At 43.7% G+C, this 24,150-nt stretch overlaps 1 protein-coding gene across 2 annotated transcripts in view; it reads left to right on the top strand.

Moving 5' to 3' along the window:
- Window positions 1-759: 759 nt before the first annotated feature.
- TMTC2 (transmembrane O-mannosyltransferase targeting cadherins 2) overlaps window positions 760-24,150 on the top strand; it is a 267,338-nt gene continuing 243,947 nt past the window's right edge. The window contains exon 1 of one of the 2 annotated variants that reach the window (XM_075080710.1): window positions 760-1,210. In XM_075080710.1, the coding sequence (XP_074936811.1) occupies window positions 1,128-1,210 (83 nt within the window). In that variant the 5' untranslated portion in view covers window positions 760-1,127. The remainder of the gene's footprint in view (window positions 1,211-24,150) is intronic. The other variant, XM_075080711.1, reaches the window with a different exon arrangement.

The following is a 24,150-nucleotide window of genomic DNA, read 5'->3' as shown; positions in this document are numbered from 1 at the left end:
GTGGGGCCGTCCTGAGGGAGCCCCGCTTTGTGGCGCTCCTTGCCTTGGGGTGTGTTTGTTTCCAGCCCCCCTCTGCCAAGGGTCAGCGGTTTACTTTGGTGTTGCTTAACTGGAAGCGGAGCTAAGCGCTCCCCATGGATGCCCAGGCTGACAGTGAGGGAATACCAGGCTCAGGGCAAGTGGGAGCGCGGAGCCTCCTGCTCCGGCACCCCATCCCCAGTGGCACGGGCCCTCTCTTTCCTACTGATGAGTTTCCATCTGCCCCACGCTGGGGGGCGGGGTAAGGAGAACAAAGAGGGGGTGAAGGGGAACAGGAAAAGGAAAACAAAGATGGAAAGGGAAGAAGAAGGGAACGGAGGGAAGGGGAGGAGGAAAAGAAAGAAAAAGAAACTAAAAAGAGAGGAAAACTGAAAAGAAAGAAACAGAAACTGAAAGAAAAAAGAGAGAAGACGGAAAGAAGGAAGTCAGAAAGAAAAAGGAAAGGAAAAGGAAAACGGGGAGAGGAAGAGGGGGAAAAGGGGAGAGGGAAAAAAGCTTGAAGAAGAGGCTTGTGCCAAGCTGGCGGCCGCCGCGGGGCAAGCCCTGCCCAGCGCAGGAACCAGCCGCTGCCGCCGCCGCTGCGGTGCGGGCGCGGCTGGGGTCGCGGTCGCGGGCGGGGTCGCGGGCTGAGCGCCGCGCGGGGCGCGGGGCGGGGTCGCGGGGCGGGGCGGGCGCGGAGGGGCGGGCGCGGGGCGGGCCCGTACGCAGGCGCGGTGGGAGCCCGGGGCGCCCCACGCGGGCGCTCCCAGAGCCTCGGCGGCGGCGCCCGGCTCGGCAGCGAGGGGGACGCGGGCCGGGGCCGCGGCAGCGCCGAGGCGCCGCGGGAGGAGGGCGGCAGCCGCCGCGCCGCGCCCCGCTCAGCTCAGTTCCGCTCCGCTCAGCCCAGCCGCGCTCGCCCCGCTGCCATGGGGTAGGGGGCGGCGGAGGCGCGGGGGGACGCCGTCAGGCTGCGGCCGCCGGCGGAGCGCGGAGCGGCGCCCCGCGGTGCCGGGGGGTGCGAGGGGCAGCGGCGGCGGGGCTGGCGCGGGAGGCCGGCCGGGGGGGGCTGCCCCGGTGCGAGCGCGGCGGCGGCGGCGGCAGGCGGAGAGATGATCGCGGAGTTGTTGAGCAGCGCCCTGGGGCTCGCCCTGTACCTCAACACACTGGGCGCCGACTTCTGCTACGATGACAGGTAGGGCAGGGGGCGGCGGGGCCGGGCGGGGGGTGCCCACCTGCCGGCAGCGGGGCGGCCGCCGCCTGCCTCGGGGTACCCGGGGCGGCGCCGGCGGCCCCCGCCGCTCCCGGGGCGCTGACAGCTCCCGCGCGGGCTCGGTCCCGTCCAGCCCTCCCCGCTGGGAAGGCACCCGCCGCTTTAACTTCCCGCGTCCCGGGCCGGTCCCACAGGCGCGGTGCCGGCGGCGCGCCCGGCCGCCCCCCGGACCCCGCTCCGGGGAGTTGCGGGGACCGGGGCCGCGCTGAGCCGGGCTCCTTACCTGCTCCGCTCCGGAACCTACCTGCCGTCAGCAGCTGCTGAAAAGCGCTGTTAGCGTTCGGGGAAGAATCCCGCTCTGTGCCTTTTCCGGTGACTTAATCTGATCACAATTAAAACAGATGCGTAATTAAAATGTATTAGGGAGAACAGCACGCCTGGCTAAACTTACTAACCGTCCTGGGGTGTTTCACGCTCCATTGGAATTAAACCATCCAAAAAGTGAGCACGGATTGACTTTGACAGCTTTTCATCAGCCTCTCTCCCCTGTGGCGAGGGACCCTCTCCCCGGGGGCGGGCGGGCGGCCCCGCGCCCTCCGCCGGGGGGAGCGTGGGGGGTGTGGGCGTGCGGACACGAGTGTGCCCGGCCCGGGTGCGGGGCGGGTGCCTGCGAACTCCCGGAGCAGCTGCCGGGAGGGGAGCGGTCGCGCCGTGGAGCTGCGTGCGAGAGGGGGAACGCGGGGCGGTGGGGTGGGGGGCGAGGGGTGCGCCTGGGCGGGGAGATGCTGCTGGATGAGCTGAGCTTCCCGGGGCGCTGAGGGGATGTGAAAGGGTCAGTTGTGTCTTTCACTAGGCACTTGCCTCGGGGAAGTAGCCTGCCTCTCCTGATGGTGTCAATTAGTTACTAAACTTGGAAATTTCCTCCCTTACGCCATATTACGGTGCACCTGCCGTGTTTAAGGGTCTGTCACCGCTTCCAGAATGCTACCCCCCCAGCTCCCCGTTTTCAAGGTTGCCACTGCTAAATCTGTTATACTGAGAGTAAATGCTAAGTGTTAGTCCTGGTGCAGGTCTCGGGCTGGGAGCAGCGTCGGCCGCCAGAATGTGGCGATTCAGGCTTCAGCCCGTCAGGTCATTTACATGCAGTTGGAGCCCTGTGAAGCAATTAAGTGTTTTTAGGTTTTTATGAGCCTTCCCATTATCTCCAATGGTTTTTCTTAAACCTGTTTTACACATTTCAAAACTTTACTCACAAACAGTAAAAGAAAAAAAAAAAACAACCTCTGCTGTTATCCTGACACGCAAGCTCTGAGTTGGATCAATAGAAATCAGTGAATATTTTGACACACTGACACTATTTTAAACCTGCTTGTTATCACTAAGAACTGCAGGAGTTGTGGAATATTTATGTAACCCTAAGCAGTGTATGTTGCAATATTTAGGCAAAACTGTGTTGTTTAAGGATGTGCTTATAAGCCTGTCCTGCAGGCCAGTTCAAATTGGCTAGGCATAGAAAGCAATTTTAAGTACTACCTGGTGTTATTGATGTGGAGGTCAAGGTTTACTCTTGATCTTGTCTGAGTGTGCTTTAATGAAGTTAGAAAATAGTGATATAAGGGTGGAAAAGATAATCGTGCTCTGTCTTTGCTAGTACTAACCCCAGCCTATTTAAAAGGTGTACTAAAATACTGCTTTGTTTATGTGTTTACCTCCTAACTAAATAAAGTACTTCTCACGATTGTAGCTAAGATTTAGCCATTCAGTAGAGTGCTCTGAAAGCCAGTTAATGGCATTTCTGTATGCAGGGTCATCTAATTAGAATGTTTTTCAACTGCAGCACTGGAAGGGGCAAGGCAGAAATGGCTGTTGCATGCTAGTAATTGATGAACTAGAAGGGGTTATCTATTCAAAGAGGCAGGCTCTCAGACCCAAACTAGTCTTTTAACTGTAATCACAGAATCTCGCGGCCCCCCCCAGGAGCCAGCTTGAAAGGTAACACTAGCAAAGGAGGTCGATGCTGGAGCTGCAGGACACAGCCCTCCATGTGGGAGATGGATCATGCTACTAACTTTAAGTGAATCAAGATTGTGCATTTAAGCTGGGAACCTGCAATGTTTTGTTTCAGGAGGGCAGCACATTGCCATAGCTTTCTTCTGTTTCCTTTGCCATTATATTGAAATTACATCAGACTGTTCTTTTTTTAATATAGTGATCAAGCTTACTATATAAAGGGTGTCTGTAATTGCTTTCTGTATTTTTTTTATGTAGGTTGGGTAAGATTAAGTGGCATCATAAAAACTTCTTATAGCAAAATCAATTTCCCAATGGTAAAACTTAATATTTTAGCGGCTGCACGGCACCAAACCAAAGACTGTATGGACAGTGATATAACAAACTTGCTTGTAGTCTGGGCTTTATGACTCTGTATCAAAGCATTCAATATTTTATTTCCCACCCTTCACCCAATTAAACTGAAATTGAATGAATTTAAAGCCTGAGGAAGTTGAGTAAGCAAACGTATACATTCTTACTTTTCACCATTATTCTGCCTAACTTGTTTCTTTCAGGCCAGACAGATATGTGGCACGCACATAATCAGTGCAAACATGGGATCTTTTCATCAATTGACTTATTGATTACTTTGAATGAAAGTGACAGCCTCTAAACCTGAGAGCCAGTATAAAGAAGAAACACTGCTTTATTTTTTTTTTTCCCCCTGCGGTCCTAGAAAACACAAGGTTTTGCCACCCTGTTCCCTGCTACTGTAATTCTCACAGACAGCTGTGATATTTCCTAGTTACATGTGTAGATTACTAGGTGGGATTTCTCCCCCAACTCAAAAATCACCTTGTTCATCCAGGAACAAAAAAATACTTTTTCCTTCTTTTTGCTTCTTTGTTTTAGTTGAAGTTGGATGTGGCGTGTAGTAAGAAAAATGCGGGAAGAGGGTGGGAAGTATTTAGGTGTTGTTGATCTAATGCCACAATAAGCTCACATTGCTTTTTATTAATAAAGGCTTATTTATTGCTGAGCAAAATCATCTTGGAACTGATAACAAGGGGTAGGGAGAAGTGCAGTTTCCATTCCTGAGGCGGTATTGAAGATCTTGCTTGTTGTACTGTGTTAAATCCAGTTTCTTGCCGGATTAAGGGGGGCTAATCTCTGCACATGCCGTTCTTGTTTCACGCTAATATCTCCAGTATTACAGGAGGGAAACCCATTGCTGCAGTTAGGCTTACACACCTGTGTAATTATTCTTGCCTGCCATTTAAGCACCCTCAGAAGTAGGTGATTTGCCCCGTGGGTGCCTTGCATGGAAGTTGTAGCCCTTCATGTGACCTGCACTAAATAAGACAGATCACTGTCAGTTTATAACTGGGGTGTGGAAGATTTAGTGCTTCGCGTATCCGAGGTCATGCGTTGCTACAGTGAACACGTCAAAAGCAACTCATCCATTGAGGTGTGCCTTCTCACTCCCAAATGTCAGAAGAAAGGCATATTTTAAGGAGAGTATTAGTAGGAATCTTTAACCTTGAGTGATGTATTTACTCTGTGGCACTGACAAAATTGGCATTCTGGAAAATACCTACAGATTCATCTGTCTCTGTGAAGGACTCTTCCATGAGATTTGGTAGTGCTGACCAACTTTATCTTGTGCTGCATTTTATTTAGCAGGCCTGAATGGGGCAGCCTTGCAGATGGTAGAGAATATCCAACAGCTCTGTTTCAAAGTCGCAGGGCAGTATGGCAAACTGCATTGAAGAAATCCTGATAAATTCCTTCACCCTGTAGTGTCAGACTTGCATCATTTAAAAATAGGCCGAGCCCATACACATTCAACAGTACCTCTGTTGGGTCTGCCACATGAGATTTAATCTAGCGAGTGACCCAAATAAGTGCACTAGAAGAACAAGTATAACTACACTGGGGAAAATTGCTTGCCATCTGTCTCCTTGTTGTGTGTCTATATTTGATTATTAATTTACATCTGTGATTTTTTTATAGCCCCTTTTTGTCATCTACTCTGAATTTTTCAGCTCCAAGTGTGCTTCTCCAGTAGCCTGCAGTAGCTCCAGTTTGCAGGTGGCTGCAGTCTTCTGAATTCTAGCAGCGAGGCTGGTGATGGGGAGAAGTGGGGAGATGGGCTTGTACGCTCTCTAATGTTTTCCCCTTGTGCTTCCTGTTCCATCTTTATATGTGCTAATTTCAGATTACCATAAAGCTAATTGGTATATGAAACAGGGACTTTAGCATGTTGATAAAGATCCAGAGAAGATGCCTGAGCAGCTGAGGCTATGTAGTTTTCAAGTACTGTAGCTGAGTATCAACCAAGTGAACCAATAACTGGTTCTCAAATAGGCATGATAATGATGTGATACCTGTTCCATTTTAAATGCTGAATGTCATCTCAACATATATTTGGCTTTTGACTTAAAAAGCGTTTCTGCATAAAAAATTCGGTTGAATAAAAATACTTTGCTCAAAATGTGAAATCTTAGTTTCATCAAAATAGTGTGGTTTTTTTCTTTTCCAGTGGAGATGCGGTAGTATAGAGATTTTTGGAAGCAAAAAATAATGTCCCCGCAGGTTTTATTTTAAGATTCTTGTTGCATATATAACACTAACATAAACGGAATCACTTCTGGTAGCTGGTTCAGAGAACAAATTCATGACTGTTAGCAGACGGAGAGTCTCCCTGAGTCACTGACGGGATGCGCCTCATCTGCAGGAAGTTCTTCCAGCACACAATGGAGTTACAAATTCAAATGATCCACTTTCTCCAACATCTCCCATATGTATTCCAGCTGCACTTCTGAATCCTTTAAGTTTGCCAGAGTGAAAGTCGCTCAGAAGTCTCTCATCTCAATTTGTTAACCATCTGATAGCTGCAAGAGTGCTGAATTAGAGCTCCTTTGCCTCCCTCATCTGGAAGTTTGCCTCCCCTCGTTGTTGGCTGCTAGGATTTTTTTTCTTTCCTCCTGTGAAGTTGACTAAAGCAGACTTTGCTATTTGTTTATGGAATTTATTTCTGTAGCTGAAATATTTGATGCTGAAGCTGTAGATGCAAGCCTGCTGGCAACCTGTGGTGAAAGTTGCTCCAAACATACAGTTGGAGAAAGAGTAAATCAGAAGAGATGCATATTCTTACTGTTATTTATGTAAAAGGGAATCTGATCTTTGGGCCAATGTTTATGGTTAGGTTTTTTCCATTTATTTCTAAATATGTTATAGGCTTGACACAGCTTTTGGTTTAACTGTCGTTTTTGAAAAAAAAAATCTTTTTAGACTGTCCGTTTCCTTCAATGTTTCTTAATCCCTAATTTCTGTCCAAAGTGGTTATTTGAAAGATGGAAGTGTTTTATCTGGACATTTGAACCTTATGCTGAAAGTTCTTTGTTCTCCAACACTTTGGCCCTCAGGTTTTTAAATTAGTTTTGGAATTTCTCTTGGTTGCGGAAGCCTATTGTTGGATTTTGAGGCTTGGCAGCCTTTGAACTGCTGTGCTTTCCCGCTTGGGGTGAATGATCTTATAAACGCTCTTTATCATCCTTTAAAGTGGGAGCTTGTTTTGTGGGCAGCTTGTTTAAGTCAGGATGACAGTAGGATTTCATTTTACTTATTCTAGATCAGATTCTTAGGTCATATTTCCACAGTCTCAGGATAGTCCTCTAGACTTGAGGTATTTCTGTTATCGCTTGCACGGGCAGTCCCTCCCCAGTAAGAGGGAGAGGGTGTAAATCCTGTAATTTCTTTACCAGTTTCACCTTCCACAGTACTCTGCACTAAACCATTTTTACCCAAAGCCCAGCCCGTTGCTGAATGAAACTTGAAGAACCAGAGGAAACTGGTTTTTGGAATCACACTCTAAATATTACTTAATATACCTACTGTACTGCTTGGTTTGCTACTTCAGGACAGTTGAAATATCTTGCGGACTTGTGAATGGCTCATAACAAGCATCTCCAAAGGCATTGGTGTATGCTTAGGCTTTGCCTTTGGAGGATGCTTCAGGCTAGCACAGGGTTGCTGTTACTCGTATATGACAGCTTACTGTGAAACAAAGAAACATGCTGGATGACTGAGATGGTGGCTAAGGATCAAGTAATCTGTCAATCTCTATTTCACTTTGAGAAAAGGAAACCAGTAAATCAGACCATTTGAAGCTGATGAAACTTGGCCACCCAGCCTCAGTAACTGCGGATGGCTAGTCGATGTGCCCCGGTGCTCTGCCACCCCAGCCATTCCTGGCCTTGTTAAGCTTTGAGAGGGAGAAAAAGTAAAAGTGGCTTCCTTGAATACTAATACTTGCTTTCCGTAGGACACTGAATTACTCTGTTAGCCTTCGTTGTCCTATTTGCTTCATGAGGAATTTTTTCAAGAATAGTGGGAGGTTTCAGTTGGAGGTAAATAATGCTTGTTTACTGTCCTCATAGCCCTTCTTTCCTTCATCTCTTTGTCTTTGTATTTGCAGTTTGTTTTATTGGAAATATTGTGCTTTCAGCACAAGCTGTTTTGTCTTTTATATCTTAATTCTTTTGATATGTTTTTTTCTAGTAGTTTATTCAAATGGCCTGCATTCATGCTTCAAAACCTGTTAAAAATCAGGGTGACCTCTAAAAACATGTGCACCATCACTATAGTAAATAAAATAGCAGATTTTTGTTGTATGCCTAAAACTTGAGGCCAAGCCTTTTTTGGCATCTGTCTTCCAGCAGAGAGCTGGACAGGCTTCCCGTTAGTCTGCCACAAAGGCTCCTTAATTTATTTGCAGGGGTCACTGTTGACTGCCTTGGAGCACTTCCTTCTCTCCAGGAGTTAAGCACATTGGCCTCAGCAGTGCTCCTGGTCCCAGCTGGCCCAGGAAGCCAGAGACTGACAGGTAATTGAAGGAGGATTTTCCACATGATGGTACAGACCATTACTGCTAGATGACTGGACTGGTCTGCGGCATCCCCTATTATTCACTGACTTGTCAGTAGAGCAAAAAAACCCACCCTGACTTCTGACCTGTGGTTCAAGCGAGGACAGGATTTTCTGAATTTAGTTAGCATCCTGTTTCCAGGATGGGTTTTTCTGAACTTAGCATTACTCTAGGCTATTTTGCTAATGAGAGGATTGTATGATTTTTAACTCCTATGTGTTTTAGTCAGCTAGTTCAGTATTAGTTCAGAGGAACAACACAATAATTGGTAGCAGAGCTATCACTGTAAAGTCTCTGCCAGTGCTTGGATGCTATTTCATGCAGCTTGGTAATTTGTGTACTTAAATCACAAAAAAGGTCTTGAACTCTTGAAACAGGGTCACGATTCAGTGACCAAAATTTTCATGGAAACAAACCCATTCAGCAGCAGCCTAAACCATTCCTAGATATCTGTCCTGTCTTCCCTTCCCACCTCCATGGCTTCTTACGTACAGCAATAACTGTTGCTGGGCCCAGGATCCAGGCTCCAGTGTGCCACTTCCCCATCATTACTGCCCATGACCTGCACCCTATGCTTAGGGCACCCTTCTGGTGGGAAAACAGTCTTTGAACCCTCTCATATACCTAAATAAAAGATGGATACACCACAAGTGTTTGTCTGCAGTCCCAACTTAGAGGCAGCATTTAATTTCTGTACATAGCCTTTCCAATTGCTTGGCTACCTGTGCTGAGTAAATGTTACTTTAGTTTTTAATTGCCTTTCTGAGAATGTTCTCTCCCTCTGATGCAAGGGAATGTAGCTCGGAGTTGGATGGCTCTCTGAATCAGATACTTTTCTTTAGGAGGCAATGCCTGGCTGACAAGTGTGTAGGCTCCCAACATCGTGGTGTATCAGGAGTGCCTTTACAGCATTTAGCCTCCAACTTCTACGTGGGAATATTTCTCAGTCGATGCTGCTTAAAATAGCTCTTAGGTTTTGCTCAGTAACTATTGAAGCTGGTAATGGTTATTTACTTTGGTATTAGAAAACCCAGCATGTACAAGTTCCAGTGTATGAGTAAAGCACTAAGAAATACTCTTCCACTGAAAATAGTCTCCTTAAGATGACGTCTGCAGTGGTTTTAAGGTGATGGAGTTACTTGGTGGGGAGAAAAAACCCAAGGCAGTGGATGTTGTCCATTACAAAGGGCTTTAAGAATTAGTGCTGGTACCAGGAAAATCAACCTGGCTATACATAGGAGTCACCCAAGCCCCTTATTGTGGAGTATTGCAGTTAAAACCAAGTCCCAAAATCCACTCAACCAGCACCAAACTGTTTGCTTTTATTTCTGTCAAAGAGCCCCTCGATACAGCTTCATCCAGATTCCAGCAGGAGATGAAAGACTTCATGAGGAGCCAATCATCTGTGTAAAAAAAAAAAACAGATGGGTGTGCTGAAGTGGCCTTTAGAAGGCAGGCAGAGGTGGTCTGCCCCATCTTCACTTCAATTGTAAATATTCAGTGTGTGTCTGGTCTCTGGTTTAGACCCACAAGTCTTGTGGTGATTCCTGTGCCTGCCTTCTAGCCCCGGGGTGTTTCCCTGAGGTGTGTTTTAGCATATTCAGAGTCCAGACTTCTGTAAGGCATTTGACACTGTCTCCCTTAACATCCTCACAGGCAAGCAAAGGAAGTGTGGGTTGGATGAGTGGACAGTGAGATGGATAGAGAACTGGCTCAATTACAGAACTCAGAGGGTCGTGATCAACGGGGCAGAGTCTGGATGGAGGCCTGTCACTAGTGGTGTTCCCCAGGGGTCTGTGCTGGGTCCAGTCCTGTTCAACATATTCATCAATGACCTGGATGATGGGATAGAGTGTAACCTCAGCAAGTCTGCTGATGATACCAAGCTGGGAGGAGTGGCTGATATACCAGAAGGCTGTGCTGCCACTCAGTGAGTCCTAGACAAGCTGGAGAGCTGGGCTGAGGGGAACCTCATGAAATTCAACAAGAGCAAGTGTAAGGTCCTGCACCTGGGGAGTAACAACCCCAGGCACCAGTATAGGTTGGGGGCTGACCTGCTGGAAAGTGACTCTGTTGAGAAGGACCTTGGAGTGCTGGTGGACAACAAGGTGACCCTGAGCCAGCACTGTGTCCTTGTGGCCAAGAAGGCTGAGGGTATGCTGGGGTGCATTAAAAGGAGTGTGGCCAGCAGATCAAGAAAGGTTATCCTCCCCCTCTACTCTGCCCTAGTGAGACCACATTTGGAGTACTGTGTCCAGTTTTGGGCCCCCCAGTTTAAGAAGGACAGGGAACTCTTTGAGCAAGTCCAGCGGAGAGCTACCAAGATGATCAAGGGACTGGAGCATCTCCCTTATGAGGAAAGGCTGAGAGACTTGGGTTAGTTCAGCCTGGAGAAGACTGAGGGGGGATCTTATCAATACTTATGATTATCTGAAGGGTGGGTGTCAAGAGGATGGGACCAGAGTCTTTTCAGTAGTGCCCAGTGACAGGACAAGGGGCAACGTGCAGAAGCTGGAACACAGGGAGTTCCAGCTAAACATGAGAAAAAACGTCTTTCCTGTGAGGGTGACAGAGCAGTGGAACAGGCTGCCCAGAGAGGTTGTGGAGCCTCCTTCCCTGGAGACATTCAAAACCCACCTGGACGCGTTCCTGTGCCCCCTGCTCTGGGTGTCCCTGCTCAAGCAGCGGGGTTGGACGAGATGATCTCCAGAGGTCCCTTCCAACCCCTGCCATTCTGTGATTCTGTAAGTGAGGATGTGAGTTGTCCAATTGAAGTTCTTTATATATTCATGTCTATATATTTGACAGGCTTTTAGAAGTCACTTTGAAATGAAAGTTGCAGTTCAAAAGTAATAGGTCAATATCTTGGAGGCAGGATGGGGAGAACTAGAACTAATCCAGAATAACTTTTTTTTCTTCTGCAAATGACTGATTTGTTCCAGGTCTCTAACATAAAACCTTGAAGTTGGAGCTCACTCTAAAAATCAGGCATTTCTGGACCTTTGGTGTCTTGAGTCTTGCATGCATGTGGTTTAGTTCCGTCATTTTCAGAGTGTTTTCGATGGTGGCCCTTTGAGAGGACACAGGAGGATCTCACTGACCAATGTGCAAAGCAGCATATTAAGTGATACACTTAAAAATTTGCTGTTTAGTACTGTGCTGTTTCTCTTCTGCAAGCTGTTCCTGTTGGTGTTTTTAGCCTTTATATGATATTGTAGCACTATGGTAACATAGAAATGTTCTTCATTTCATTCTACAGCCTGACAACGTTCCTGGGTTGGGATCAGTTATATTTGGCTGGCTCCTTCGTTTGAGTGGACTGATACTGGGCTACTTTGAGATGGGGGTTAGGTCCAATTGTAAATTCAGATGAGATGCTCGTAGTCACATGACCATTAGGGTAGCTTTCCTAACCCTAAAGAACACCCTGGATTTTTCTTTCTGAAGTGTAAGGAACCCATGCTGCATTGAGTGTGACTCTGTGGGTGTAAGAATCCACTTGTAGCTGTTGTTCTGTAGGTTATGAGCCTATATATACTCTTTTTTTTTTCATGCTTCATATACTTTTTAAAACCAGATTTTTTCTTTTCAAATAAAAATATATTTGAAGGAATGCTGTGCCTTGTCACATCCTCTCATTTCCAACAGATATGTGAAGATAAAAGTGCTGTAATGCCTTCTCTTGTACTTGATACTATATTTATTTGATATGACTGTTTAGTGTTGCAACAGTGTTGATTGTTTTAATTATTTAATAACAAGATGGAGAAGAAATTAGGCTCAGAAGTGAGGCATAGGCTCAAAAGTGAGGCAGTATGTTAAGAAACCTTAACTTGTTCGTTATATATCATCCCTCTGGATACCACTAAAATAAGAAAAATATTTATGTCTTGGATTAAGCCTCTTTGTATTGGCCTGGCTGTCCTTGTTGGTGCCAGAATTTCATCAGTGAATCATCTTGGGCGACACTCTGAAATAATTTGTGAAGTTTTGTTTGGAAGTTTGGTTTGTGGGTCTCTGGCAAGGTCGCTCTTGTTCTGCCATCCTTTCTTTGACCTTCCATACTTCTTTCCAACTCCCACACAAAAAAGAAACACTGTATGGTTCCTGGGAAGATACTTGTAGGTATGGTATGCATCTAGCTGTGTATCCCTTGTTGCAAAATCTTGAATTATAACAAGAATATCCTTGTAATAAAATTCATGAAGCTTCAGTGTGTATGCTTAATTTTCTTCAAACAGTTTGAGCCTTACTTGAGGTAACTTTAAAATGTTATTTATTAATTTTTTTTTTAGGTGGAAAAGGAGGATTGGTCTTGTGAAATTAATGTCAGTTGCAGAAGAAAGGTTTCTCTTTTAATTAATTATTTGTAATTAAACTTCTGATCTTCTACATTTTTATAATTAAAGCAGAAGAAAACTTAGGCTTTTTAAAAGCACTTTGATCTGAATTAAGGTTCTAGTGCCAAAAAAATAATTTAAATGCTGCATGGCTGTATAAATAAAGCTTGCTGAAAGAAAAAGTAGTAAGAGAATGATGAAAAAATTTAATCAAATAAAATAGCATTTTTGTCTGTAGCAGCTTTCATTTTGTAGTTCTCTATAGCTTCTTTGTAACACCAGTGTACTTGAATAAGTTTTCTATTTGTGTGAAAAGACATAGCTGTATGTTCTATTCCATTTCACAGTACATTACTCATCTCTTGTATGTAAATCACTTAGCTTGTTAAAAATGGTAGTATTTGTCTTTAATAAGCATCATGCTTCTGGAGAGATCTCAAGATGTGCTTGTTTTTTAGAAGACGGAAGACTTAAGTATGGGGAAAAGCCATGACGGTTCCTCTCGTTGTTGGCCTCATGCTAAGAAAGCAAAACCCAAGCTGAATCGCTCCAGAGTACCGTCTACGCGGCTGTTCGCTGCCAGACACGTTCCTGCTCTTCCTGGGCTATGAAAGGATTGCTGAAAGCAGCTTTGCACCAGCACTGTGCAGCTTCAGTTAGTGTTATGGAGCATTGTGCTTGCAGTGATGTGGCTTGAAGAGTATTGCTGGCAGGCAGATCCTGAGATGAAAGCCTCTTCCACCTGAATGGACCTGCGGCTGTGTGTCTGGATGTGCCCCGAGCTACTGTGCAAGCTATTACATCTTGTACTGCTTCTTTTCCCTCTCTCTCTGCTTCTGTTCCTAATGTGATTGCAAGCTCTTGGCAGCCAAAACTGCACCTTTAGTAGGTCTACTGCACTGGTTGGTTCAGTGTGGCTTGAGCCTTGATAAGGGCATCTGGCTGTTTTAAAATGATGACTTGGATGTAAAGAAGGGAAGCTTATAGAATCATAGAACCATAGAATGTCTGGAGTTGGAAGGGACCCACAAGGATCATCAAGTCCAACTCCTGTTCCTGCAGAGGATGACCCCAAATTCACACCATGTCTCTGAGGGCTTTGTCCAAGTGCTTCCTGAATATTGTCAGGCTTGGTGCTATGACAGCTTCCCTGGGAAGCCTGTTCCAGGGCTCCACCACCCTCTGGGTGAAGAATCTTTTCATAATATCCGACCAAAACCTCCCCTGGCACATCCTCCTGCCATTCCCTTGGGTCCTAATAAGGAACCCGCTTTATATACTTTCCTCTTTCCACGGAATTGCTAGATGTCTAGATGCTGTTTAGACAGAGCAGGTTGGCCATAGTTTCTCTAGAGTGTGATCTGCTATGGCATTGTACTAATTTTTAATAAAAAAGTCTCATTAACTCTATTTTGATTAATGTTGATTGAGTAGGTTTGTATGCATTCAAAGCAGAACCCTGAATTACCCTGATTTATGATGGTCTTAGGTGCTTGGAGCTTCATGCCTGGCTGATACAAGGTTAAAAGCAAAAGGAAGGATTGAATGTCCAGGGAGCAGGAAGCTAGTTGGTCCTCTGGAATTTAGAGCCTGCTTCTAGCACTTGACAAAGAAAATAATGTAAAGATATTAGTAAAAAATTGGTGTTTATAAGCAAACGAAACTCTCTTGCTGAGGAACAGTAAACCTGTGAGAGACTTTGCAGGAAACTCTTCTCCTCTAGGGGACAGTCAGCTCTTTCTTTAATTTTTTTCTAAATGTTCCAGTTTCAATCAATGTGTGCAATCCTTTCCAAAAATAGTTAAAGGCCACTTTGTTTACAGGCTGGGAGAGTGCCTGGTAGAGGTGAGGAAAGGATGCCCCAAAGAAGAAAGACCTTAAGGAATATTGGCTTTCACCAGGTTGTGTGCTGCATACCTAATCTGCTACCTTGTAATACTAATAGGTATTAATATTTGGTGTTTTAATAATTTTGAAAAATGATAAAAACACTGACTATATAGGAATACCTGTAGTGTTTTGCTCTTCTGACACTAAGATATGTGCTCAACCTACTGTAATTCTGAGCTGTTGACTTGATGTGTATGGAATTCAGCTAGTTTTGCAGGAAAAGAGAAGGCTTGCTGCTCTTTATGCAGGTCTAGAACTTGGTGCTCCCTGGGGACAGTGTTGGAGAAGGAGTCTTGTCTAGCAGGAAAATTGGATAGTACAGGTCTGCAGGTACCATGGTGATGAGTATGATATACATATCTTTAAAGGCTCTGATGCAGTAGCTTGAAGTAAGGTACCACCCTGTTATGCACAGTTTGAATTCACATGCCGTGTGTGATATTTAAATCTACCAACTTGGCTCTGTGCTTGGCTTGTTCTGAACATCTTGCAGACTGAAATTTGTAGATTTTGTTAAGGCTCCATGTATTGTAGCTTATTATAGGCAAGGAATTTCAGTTTATGTTCGCACTATGCTAATTGTTAATGATGTGAAAAAGTGTATGAGCTTAGTTTACAGCGAAAAGGTTTAAAACTCAGTTTTTTGCCACTGAATCCTAACGTTATGGTACTGTTTTCTGAATAACTAAAATGACTCTAAAGCATGAAAATAAAGAACTAAGGCACATGTAAATGTAAGTACGGAAAAGATTACAGGATTCAAGAATAAAGAATATCTTATTAATGCCTCATTCTTTCTGTAAATATTTAAGGAACAATCTAAATAACATTGATGAGAATTTTCAGAAATGGATGGGATTAAAAGCAGTTTATTGAAATTTTATTTCCTTCTGGTCAAGTGTAATTTAAACAATTCTGCTTAAACGTATAAATTGCACTAGCTCTTAGTGTGGGCAAGGGTGTAGGGACATCTGTTCATTGTGTAGCACAGTGGGAGTGATGGCTGAATGTTTTTGCTTGAACAAGGGCACTGAGAGCACTTTATTTTGCATACCTCTTTCAAGATAAGAAATCATGGGGAAACATCTGTGTAGAGTATGAAAATGGACAACGTTATACTTTATGCTGCTATATGTGGTTGAAAAGATACTAGTGAGTGGAGGGTATTTGTTTTCTGTTCTTTTCTGTGGACTGAAATCCTATACAAAATCCTTGAGGTAGCAGAGTACAGTCCTGTTAAGGAAGAGCAGGTATTGTGATAATTCTTAGCATGAACGTGAAATCATAGCAGGTAGTCTTTTGCCCAGAGTGAGCACACTTGTAGAATAATCTGCTCAGGGAAGCCTGCTTGCCATGCTCTATTTTGTATTGAAAAATGCAAAAGAACCCTGTTCATAACAGGACAGTTGCATTTAATATGCATATTTAATTGCATATATAATAACACATAATTTTTCATCTTATCTATACTTGCAATGCTATCTTATGTCTGCACCAGCAATGCAGGTCATGGAGGGAGTGAAAGGATGGACCCTGCAATCAGTGAATCTTCCAGCAGAGCGATTAAGTTGGTATCAAGATTATGCCCTCAGGAATTTCTAAGCTGATAAATATAGTAAGCAGTATAGTAATCAGAAAATGCCAGTTGTTTTTTGTATTTGCAGAGTCTTTATTTCTTTAGTCATTCTTCTGAATTCCAGAAGGAACTCTTGTACAGTAGGATCTTTTATGGTTTTACTTTCTGCAGCAAAGGATGTCTGTTGATGTTGCAATTTCTGCGTTTTCTTTTTTTTTCTTTCTTCTGCTGAAGGTTAGGAGTTAGATACTTGGGTCACCTTACACTACCTGTGCTAAATAAAAGTAAATGAGGAAGCAGTGCAGAGATTGTTTCAGCTATTGCTTCAGGAACTGACTAAACCTTGATTTAATTGAATTCAATTTAGATTGGTTGAATATTGCTACTGTTGTAATTAAAGAAAACTGCAGCTAACTAATCTGTTTGTCTCTTGTACCTGCCTGAAATGTATTCTTTTTTGAAGTACAGATGAGTAAGTGGACTCTTCAGCTAAGCAAAGTCAGTGTTTATGCTGAGATGATTATGTATTAACTATTTCATGCTTATTGGAATGGAAAAAAATGAGCAGATTGGAGAGGATGAATAGCCTGCTTAGTAATATCCAAGAAGGAGGAAAAATATGACCTAATAGTCTGCGTTAGTGATGATCTGTTTATTACGTCCTAACTTAGTTAAGGTCAAGATAAAAGCAAATCATTTTGTAGGTCTTACATGCCAGTAAGAGATGAAATGACAGTGAATGCCTCAGCTTTGCAGCTAAGACTTCAGTTTTACAAAAGCTTGGACATGTGTTCAGCTTTTCAGATGTAAATAGTCCCATTAGATAAAATCTGGGTCCAACTGGAGTCAATGGTAAAACCTGTGGTAATTTAAATAAGGCTAGAGTTTCATGAATGAGTTCAGTGAGACTCCTTGTATACATAAAGTTAAACACATGGCTAAGTGTTTGCAGGATAGAGGGCCTGCAAGGACAGGAGAATAAGACCCTTGCGATGCAGTTTGAAGTCTTGCTGTTGCATGATGGAGAGCCGCGGTGAGGAAGCAGGTGAACCTTTTGAGCACGAACAAACACAGACTCCATAAAACATCATAAATAACTACAATTCATAAAATGCTTGGTTGGTCCTAAATAATGAAGCACTGAAAAAGTTTATGGGCTGTGCTTGTTCTTGTAATATATTTTTATTTTATATTTTTTGGCACAAGTGTATGTAAGGTATTAGTATCATTATTATGTTTTGTTATTCAGAAGAACTTAGTAGCGAGAGATGCTTGCTTTTGGAATGAGAAGCAGGTAAAATAGAAGTTACAGGCTAGCACCCTGTCCCCCTCCATCTACTACTTAATCATAGGAGTCACACAGTATTTGATAATTATGTCAACTCTTTTAATCATCGTGTACATTAACTGCTTAATTTCATATCACGCTTAGTAAAGAAGCACTGTGGGTATTACCATAACTGTGATGGTTCTCACCATCTGAGGCTCCCCCTTCCAGATGTTTCACTGGTTTGCAAATTTGATTTGGAGCCATTTGTGCAGCAAACCAACTGTCACCTACACTAACAGATCTCTGTCTCCTTGTACAGAAAATCTTTGCAGAGCCTAGTTTCATGTTTCTTGGTGAGACATATTATTTGAACGATTGCCCCCTTAATCCTGTGAGATTTAGATAAGTGCAATTTTCCAGGTTTTTTAGGGAGTCCTAATTTACATTTCGTAACACACACACACACCCAAGCAATTAGCATGAAGTCTTATGGTAGCCTGACAGTCCTTTGTGCCTATGGAAACAGTTACACAATAGTGCATGTGCAAATAATGTTATCAGGCGCCCTTTGTGTGTGTTCACCCGTTTTACCTGGAGCATGCTGAAAAGCTGCAGCCTAATTCTCATTTAAACTCAACCTGATCCATTGTATGATGAACTTGCATAAAGAGGGAAACATGGAGGTCTTAAGAAAATAATACATACTATTCATCCTTTTAAATTATTTCATTTTGGCGTGTTGTTGTGGCTATTTTTCATCTGTGCATAGCTTGAAATGGGAGGAACATGCCTGACCCCCTCCATGATGTTAGATTCAGGTTGCAACCTTTCCTTTGTCTTGCTCTCTCTCCGTACAGGTAGGTGCAGAACCTTGTCTCTTCTCCAAGCTGGAGACTGATATTGCCTATGTGTTTGGAGAATGGAGCAGAACATACCAGCTCCACTATCCTGCTGATTGTGCAGTCCAGTTGTTGTTGGGGAATAGACGGGGGAGACTTGGTGTAGTGGGAGAGTAGGGAAAAAAAGTAAAGCAGCAGGGCAGTAGGAGGTTCAGCACTGCTACAGAGCTCTTCAGCTATTGTGTGCGCAGGTGTCTGGTGCAAATTCTGTCTTGCTTCTCAGTGTTTGTTGTTCTTAAGGTTTCAGGTGTTTTTGTTTCGGTCTGATAAGATGCTGATTTAGTTCCATTCACTTCAGTTATATTATCCCACTGGGTAGGGAGTGGTATCTTAGGGTGCTCACAGGAGCACTTGAGATTTTTGCCCCAAGGAGATTCAGGCTGAGAGGTATGAGAAGAGCAACACATGGGAAAGAGGCAGTGTATGCACAGTGGTCCTGCATGTTGGACTCTGTTATATTTGCACACAACACAAGGTATAAGAGCCATCTAAATGTTATGGTGACAGTGAGGGAAAATCTGGAAAAAGGGGAAGGCAAAACGGAAGACGTAACAGAGGAAGGTGAAATGAGATATAACCTTCGTGGCTGTTACATGTGTGGGTTGCAGAGGATCCAAACCCAGTACACAAACTGGGAGAAAAATTGCTTTCAGTGTGTGAATGCTGCTACTGTGTTTGCTGGAAGAGACATTAGCCCTAGATTTTGGCAGTTTCAGCTGTTTCTGTTGTAGTGAGCCAGGCTGGGACAAACTGCTTAAGCCAAGGGATGCTTGTCTCACTGAAAGAAACCTGAGATCAATCATGCCATCAGCATGGCCAACAAGTCTGAAAGGGGTTACTGCTAGCTGTGGAAGTGGGGATGAGTAATTGGTGCTGATAATCTGGTCAGAGGGTAGCAGGAAAGCCTGTCCAGAGAGGTCTCTGTGGAGTTTATTCCTGCCTTTCACGAGTTTTCAGCTTGCTCCTCTAACCTGTTCTCTCTCTGTCTCCCTGGGTGGTTTCCTCCTCTCATGTTTCGTACAATGGAAAGCTAATAAGACATATACAGAAAACAGACGCTGGAACCAAAGTTGGAAAAATGAGCAATGACTTCGTTAATACAGTTAGGCCCATTCAAGGAGAAAGACACAATGTGGACTAAAAAAGAGATAAATTGTTTGGGAATGGAAAATGGATCAAACAACGTGGCTGAACACAGGCTTAGCTGTTGCTGTGCAAAAACTGGATGGCTGTAGAAGCTACGGTTTTGTGGCTGCCTTGTTTGGCTATTCTTTACACTAAGTCCTAGTTTGGGACAGACAGCGACAATGCAAAGTGCTGCTGCTTTCAGCTGGTCCTTGCCAAGGCTGCTGTGTGGCTAATGAGGCACTAGATTCTAACCTAGTCTTGGCAACAGCGGTTTGGATGGAAGGCCAAACTGAACTATCAGCAGAGACAATGCTATTTTTAGGGCTATGTACATGAAGAAAGAGTTGATGAAATAAAGCTACAGAAACTCTTGGAAAGTGGCACGGTGCCTTGTGCTTTGGATATTTTACTCTGAAGAAGTTTTCAAATCCCTCTCATCATGAGAATTGTCTGTGAATTTCGAACATAGCATTGCACAGCATGTGGCATTCATTTATTATCCCATTATTAGATTAAATGTTATGAATTAAACAAGGATTGTTTTTCCTGTGTTTGCTTAGATTGTTACAGAAGACAAACATACATCTTGAATAGCAGGTAAATACGCTCCTCTCTTCCTTTTTGGACTTCTTCTTTCCTGCCATGTCTACCTTAAAAGGCAAAGGAAAATGTAATTTTTACATTAAAGAAGAAATGATTTGTAAAGACATATTATACTCCCAGGCCTCCAAGACTCATGGTTTGAAACTGGAAACGTAGCCACAACTAATGCATTCTGAGACCAGCTCAATGTGGAGTTTTACTGAAATGTTTGATGGATGCTCTCAAGAATGTTGAATGAAGCTTTAAAAGATTTCCTGCATTTCCCTACATATTGCCTGGCTTTTGATGCTGGCATGAGCTTGGTAGAAATGCACTGTGTAATTAGAGTGCTATCAATTTATCATGAAAAACAAAATAGCGGTAGTTCCCCTTGCCCCCACTTGCTGGTTCATGTATCTCCCTCTCTGATCCTAACACAGGACAAAAATAGGCTGAGATTCTCATGTTAGCATTTTTTTTAATATACTGTTTTCTTAGATGGGAGGAATGCTTTAGAAGTGCTAATGGCTATGGCCCATGCTCACCTTTAGCCAATGTGGCATTTCTTATAATATGTCTGTATTCTGTGCACGGTGGGATCTGGGCTTTGTGCATAGTGGCAGAACGGGTCTGCAGATGGTGTGGGAGAAGCCTGCTTGCACAGATGAGCCGGTAACAACTGCACAGAAAGCTGCCGTGCACCTTGGCAGTACTGCTCTCACCACAGCTAGTGGTCAGGGTGGTATTACAAAGCATATTCAAGTGATAGCATGTAATGGCAATATTCAGAAGGCAATAATAAAAACAATTATACATGAAAGTAAAAAAACTATTGTGAGCGTTCAAGAATGCCAATGCTTTTCATAGCATAATTTAATCACTTGCTTTGGTGTACAGTTAGCTGTTGTAAGACCATGTGGTAATAATATTCTGTTTTCAAGGGGTTTAGCTGGAGTTTTGGAGACCCTGCAAATACAAGGGGCAACTGCAGTCTCTGTCCAACCTAATAGTGGGCTAAAAGCAGGAAATCATCTGGGGTACAGGCTGACATGCAGGCAACGTACACTGTTTGAGTTCTTCAGAGGTCTAAATATACTCGCAGGGTCTGAGCTGAAACAGCATTGTATTTTTGTCTCAGTGTCATTCTGAGTTATTTGGATTTAGATATTTCTGGCATATGCTAGAGTTGTGGCTCGGTCTTCAGGGCAGATGTAGCCAGAAAGCTGAGATGGAGGCCAGTACCAGATTTAGTAAATGGTTTATCTGCAGTATGGGTGGTTCAAAAGTATAAACTATATCCTTTCTAACTTATTATCATAACATGAGTTTTGAAGCAGTCAGATCTTTCTAGAGTTGGGTTCTCACTATCTGGGAGACTATACAAGTATGAACTGTCCCGGTCCTAAAGTGCTTGTCGTTCAGGCCCTTTTTCTGGAACAAAAAAACCCACCCAAAACCAACATACTTCATATCTACCCCGGCCTATTTTATATTTTACTTAGCAGGATTGCTTATATAAACCTAAGCATTGGTATGGCTGTTGTATTTTTTTAAGAACATAAAAATCTTAGAGATTTTGCTCATGTTTTATTTCTGATTACTTCATGCTGTGGGTATTGATGAGGTAATGGAAATCTGTATCTGGAATGCTGGTGTGGGGAAAACAAATTGTGTGGTGTTTTTTATCAACCGTAATTAAAGGAATGACTATTGCAATCAAAATTAATTGCAGTTAATAAAGGATTGCTTTCTTTTTTTGTTTGGTAATATATCCGAATCATGCTTTTGTAATTTTCCCTTCGTGTTTCAGAAAGCTGTTGGAAAATTGTATTTTGCTTCTTCAGTGTACCTATCTCTAGGAGAAAAGAGGATTCAGTACTTTCTGAAGGTAGTTATATTTCTTTACATCACTAAACCAAAATGCAGTGACTACTATTAATAAATATTTACTTTGTTTTTAAGCTTGGAGCGATCATCAGTGCTGCAAGCCAATCTCGATTTGCCTGAGGTGGTGTTATGCCTTCAGAGTGATATATTTGAAGTTGTGCTCATTCATTGATTTACTGAATAAAATTTGCACCTTTAACAAAGACCTGCTTATAGCCTTAGCTAAGTAGATAATTTTATGCATATTTTTAAAGGAGTATTTTACAACGTCTTCTCCATTTTAATTGCTTTAACATTGCTTTCTTCTGTGTATTGTGTTTTTTTTCCCTTCTTTTACTTTCAGTCCTAATCATTTAGTGGTAGGAAAACAATTATTTTCAATATCAAACAAAAAATGTTGGGAGCAAAAGCAGTTTCATATCATCATAGACCATGAACTGTGAAAGCGATGCAAGCTCAACTAATCTTCGTGCATGTCAGTATTAAATTTTTTCTGTCTTTTTTCATTGTTGTTGTTTGCTTTGTCCGTATCTGCATGCTCTTTCCTACCTCACCCTTAGATCGCACCTCCTGTGGGCTGAGGACAAACCTGCCTGGAGCTTGTAGAGTGCCTTGCAGAAAGGTGTCTCCACTAATGGGTTGGATTCTTTACCTGTTGTTACTGTGTTCTCTGAAACTGATCTTTGTTTTGTTGTCTGTTATAGTTCATGTCACCTGGTGCTCCTCGCTTATGTTAGTCTTTGGTAAGGACAAATGTGGCAATTTTACATTGGTGAATACCAGTAATGGTGTCTCTTCTATATTATGTGATGTTCTTGAACACTGAGAAGAGCGTAAAATTAGAAAAATAATAGAAAACAATGGGCCTTATGTAGAGTACTCATGAACTTTGCTCATGAGCTGCAGCACACCTGCCAGGACGCCTTTGCCAGCAGGGCAAATCTGTGAGAGAGTTTTCATCTTGTCAGGGGTCAGGGCCACCTTTAGATCTGGAGCATTGTCGTGGCGGTCCTTAGGATATGCTGGTTTTGCAACAGCAGTTGCTGCGGGACGGGCAGGACAGCCTCACTGAAGGCCCCTGGCTTTTCCGCCCCTGCCTGCTTTGCTCAGATAATCCTGCAGCAGATGTCAGAGTTTCCCTTTGATTCCTCTGGCTTCAGCAAAGCTGCAGGGGCACTAGAAACCTCACCCTGACCCCTGCTGAGCTGGTAGAGATAAGAGCAACATCATCCCTGATGAAACCTACGTGCCATTGCCCTATTTCAACTAAGTGAGCGCTAGGGATTTGTTTTCCATGGATGAGTGGTATGTGCTCCTCCTCCCCATCACTGGTCCCACAGCTGATGCCAGCTGTGCGTGCCCTGTCCCGGTGCCCCCGCGCAGGTGGGGTGTGGATTAGTGATGTGCTGTCAGCAGTTCCCTGTGACTGTGTTCCTGCTGGGGAGAGCTGGAAGGAGAAAGTGGGTGTTTGTAGATCAGGTTATGCTCAAATTTGACTGGGACCCACTGTCTGTGTTGTTGTGATCTAATGCAAAAAGTGCCATCGGTGGATGTCTGTGGGGGAGCTGGGGAGCTCCAGAGCTGCCAAGTTGGTCCTGTGTTATTTGGGACTGTTTGCCAGGCTCAGTGGAACAAACATCCCATATTTTAGATGATGTCTTGCTGTCCCTGAAGTAAACATGTCTCTTAAAAGTTTTCCTCTAACCTGCCAACATGCAATATTAATCCCAGCATAACTGCTGAAGGGTACGTCTAAAAGACTTATAAATATGTTTCTGTACAGACTTGTGATGTCATGAGATTAAAAATCCATTGGTTTTTGCTGTTATCAAAATGTCAAGACCTTGGCTTTGTTACTATGCGGGTGGTGCAAGCTGGGCTTTGACCCTTCTGTAAGTTGTCAGAAATTCCTTTCTGAAAATGTTTTAAGCTCCAAAGTCACTTAGTCTCGAAGCATTTCTCTTTGTCCTGATGCTGGCGGTGCTGATCTGACAAGCCGTGGGTGAAGGCAGCAGCTGGAGGGTCCCCGTTGGCGGTGCGGCTGGGGACCTTGGGGAGCCCCGCTCCCTGACAGCTAATCCAAAACCCGGGTGTGGGAACCTGCTGTAGAGGCACCTGAGTTGATGGTGCACCCTGTAAGAAGTAGTACCTAGGTGCTTTTTGCACCAAGTGTTATGAATGCCATCGTATCAGTGTTTAAAAATCAGAGTGAAACAGAATGCTTCGTGATTGTTTGCTCCTCTGTGTCCCTCATGGCTTCCTAATTAAAAAAAAACCCACCATAATGTGTCTGTTCTTTTCCCTTCTTTTAAAGCAGTCAGAAATGTGGATTTATGTACTGGAAAGGGGAGTCTGTCTTTAATCCCTTTCCTTTTCCATCTCCAAAAGGTAGTAGGAAAGAAGGAAATAAATACAGTGTTTGAATTCA

This window comes from Phalacrocorax aristotelis, chromosome 1 (genome assembly GCF_949628215.1).
Source record: "Phalacrocorax aristotelis chromosome 1, bGulAri2.1, whole genome shotgun sequence".
NCBI lineage: Eukaryota > Metazoa > Chordata > Aves > Suliformes > Phalacrocoracidae > Phalacrocorax > Phalacrocorax aristotelis.
This window is presented reverse-complemented; position numbering and strand designations above follow the sequence as displayed.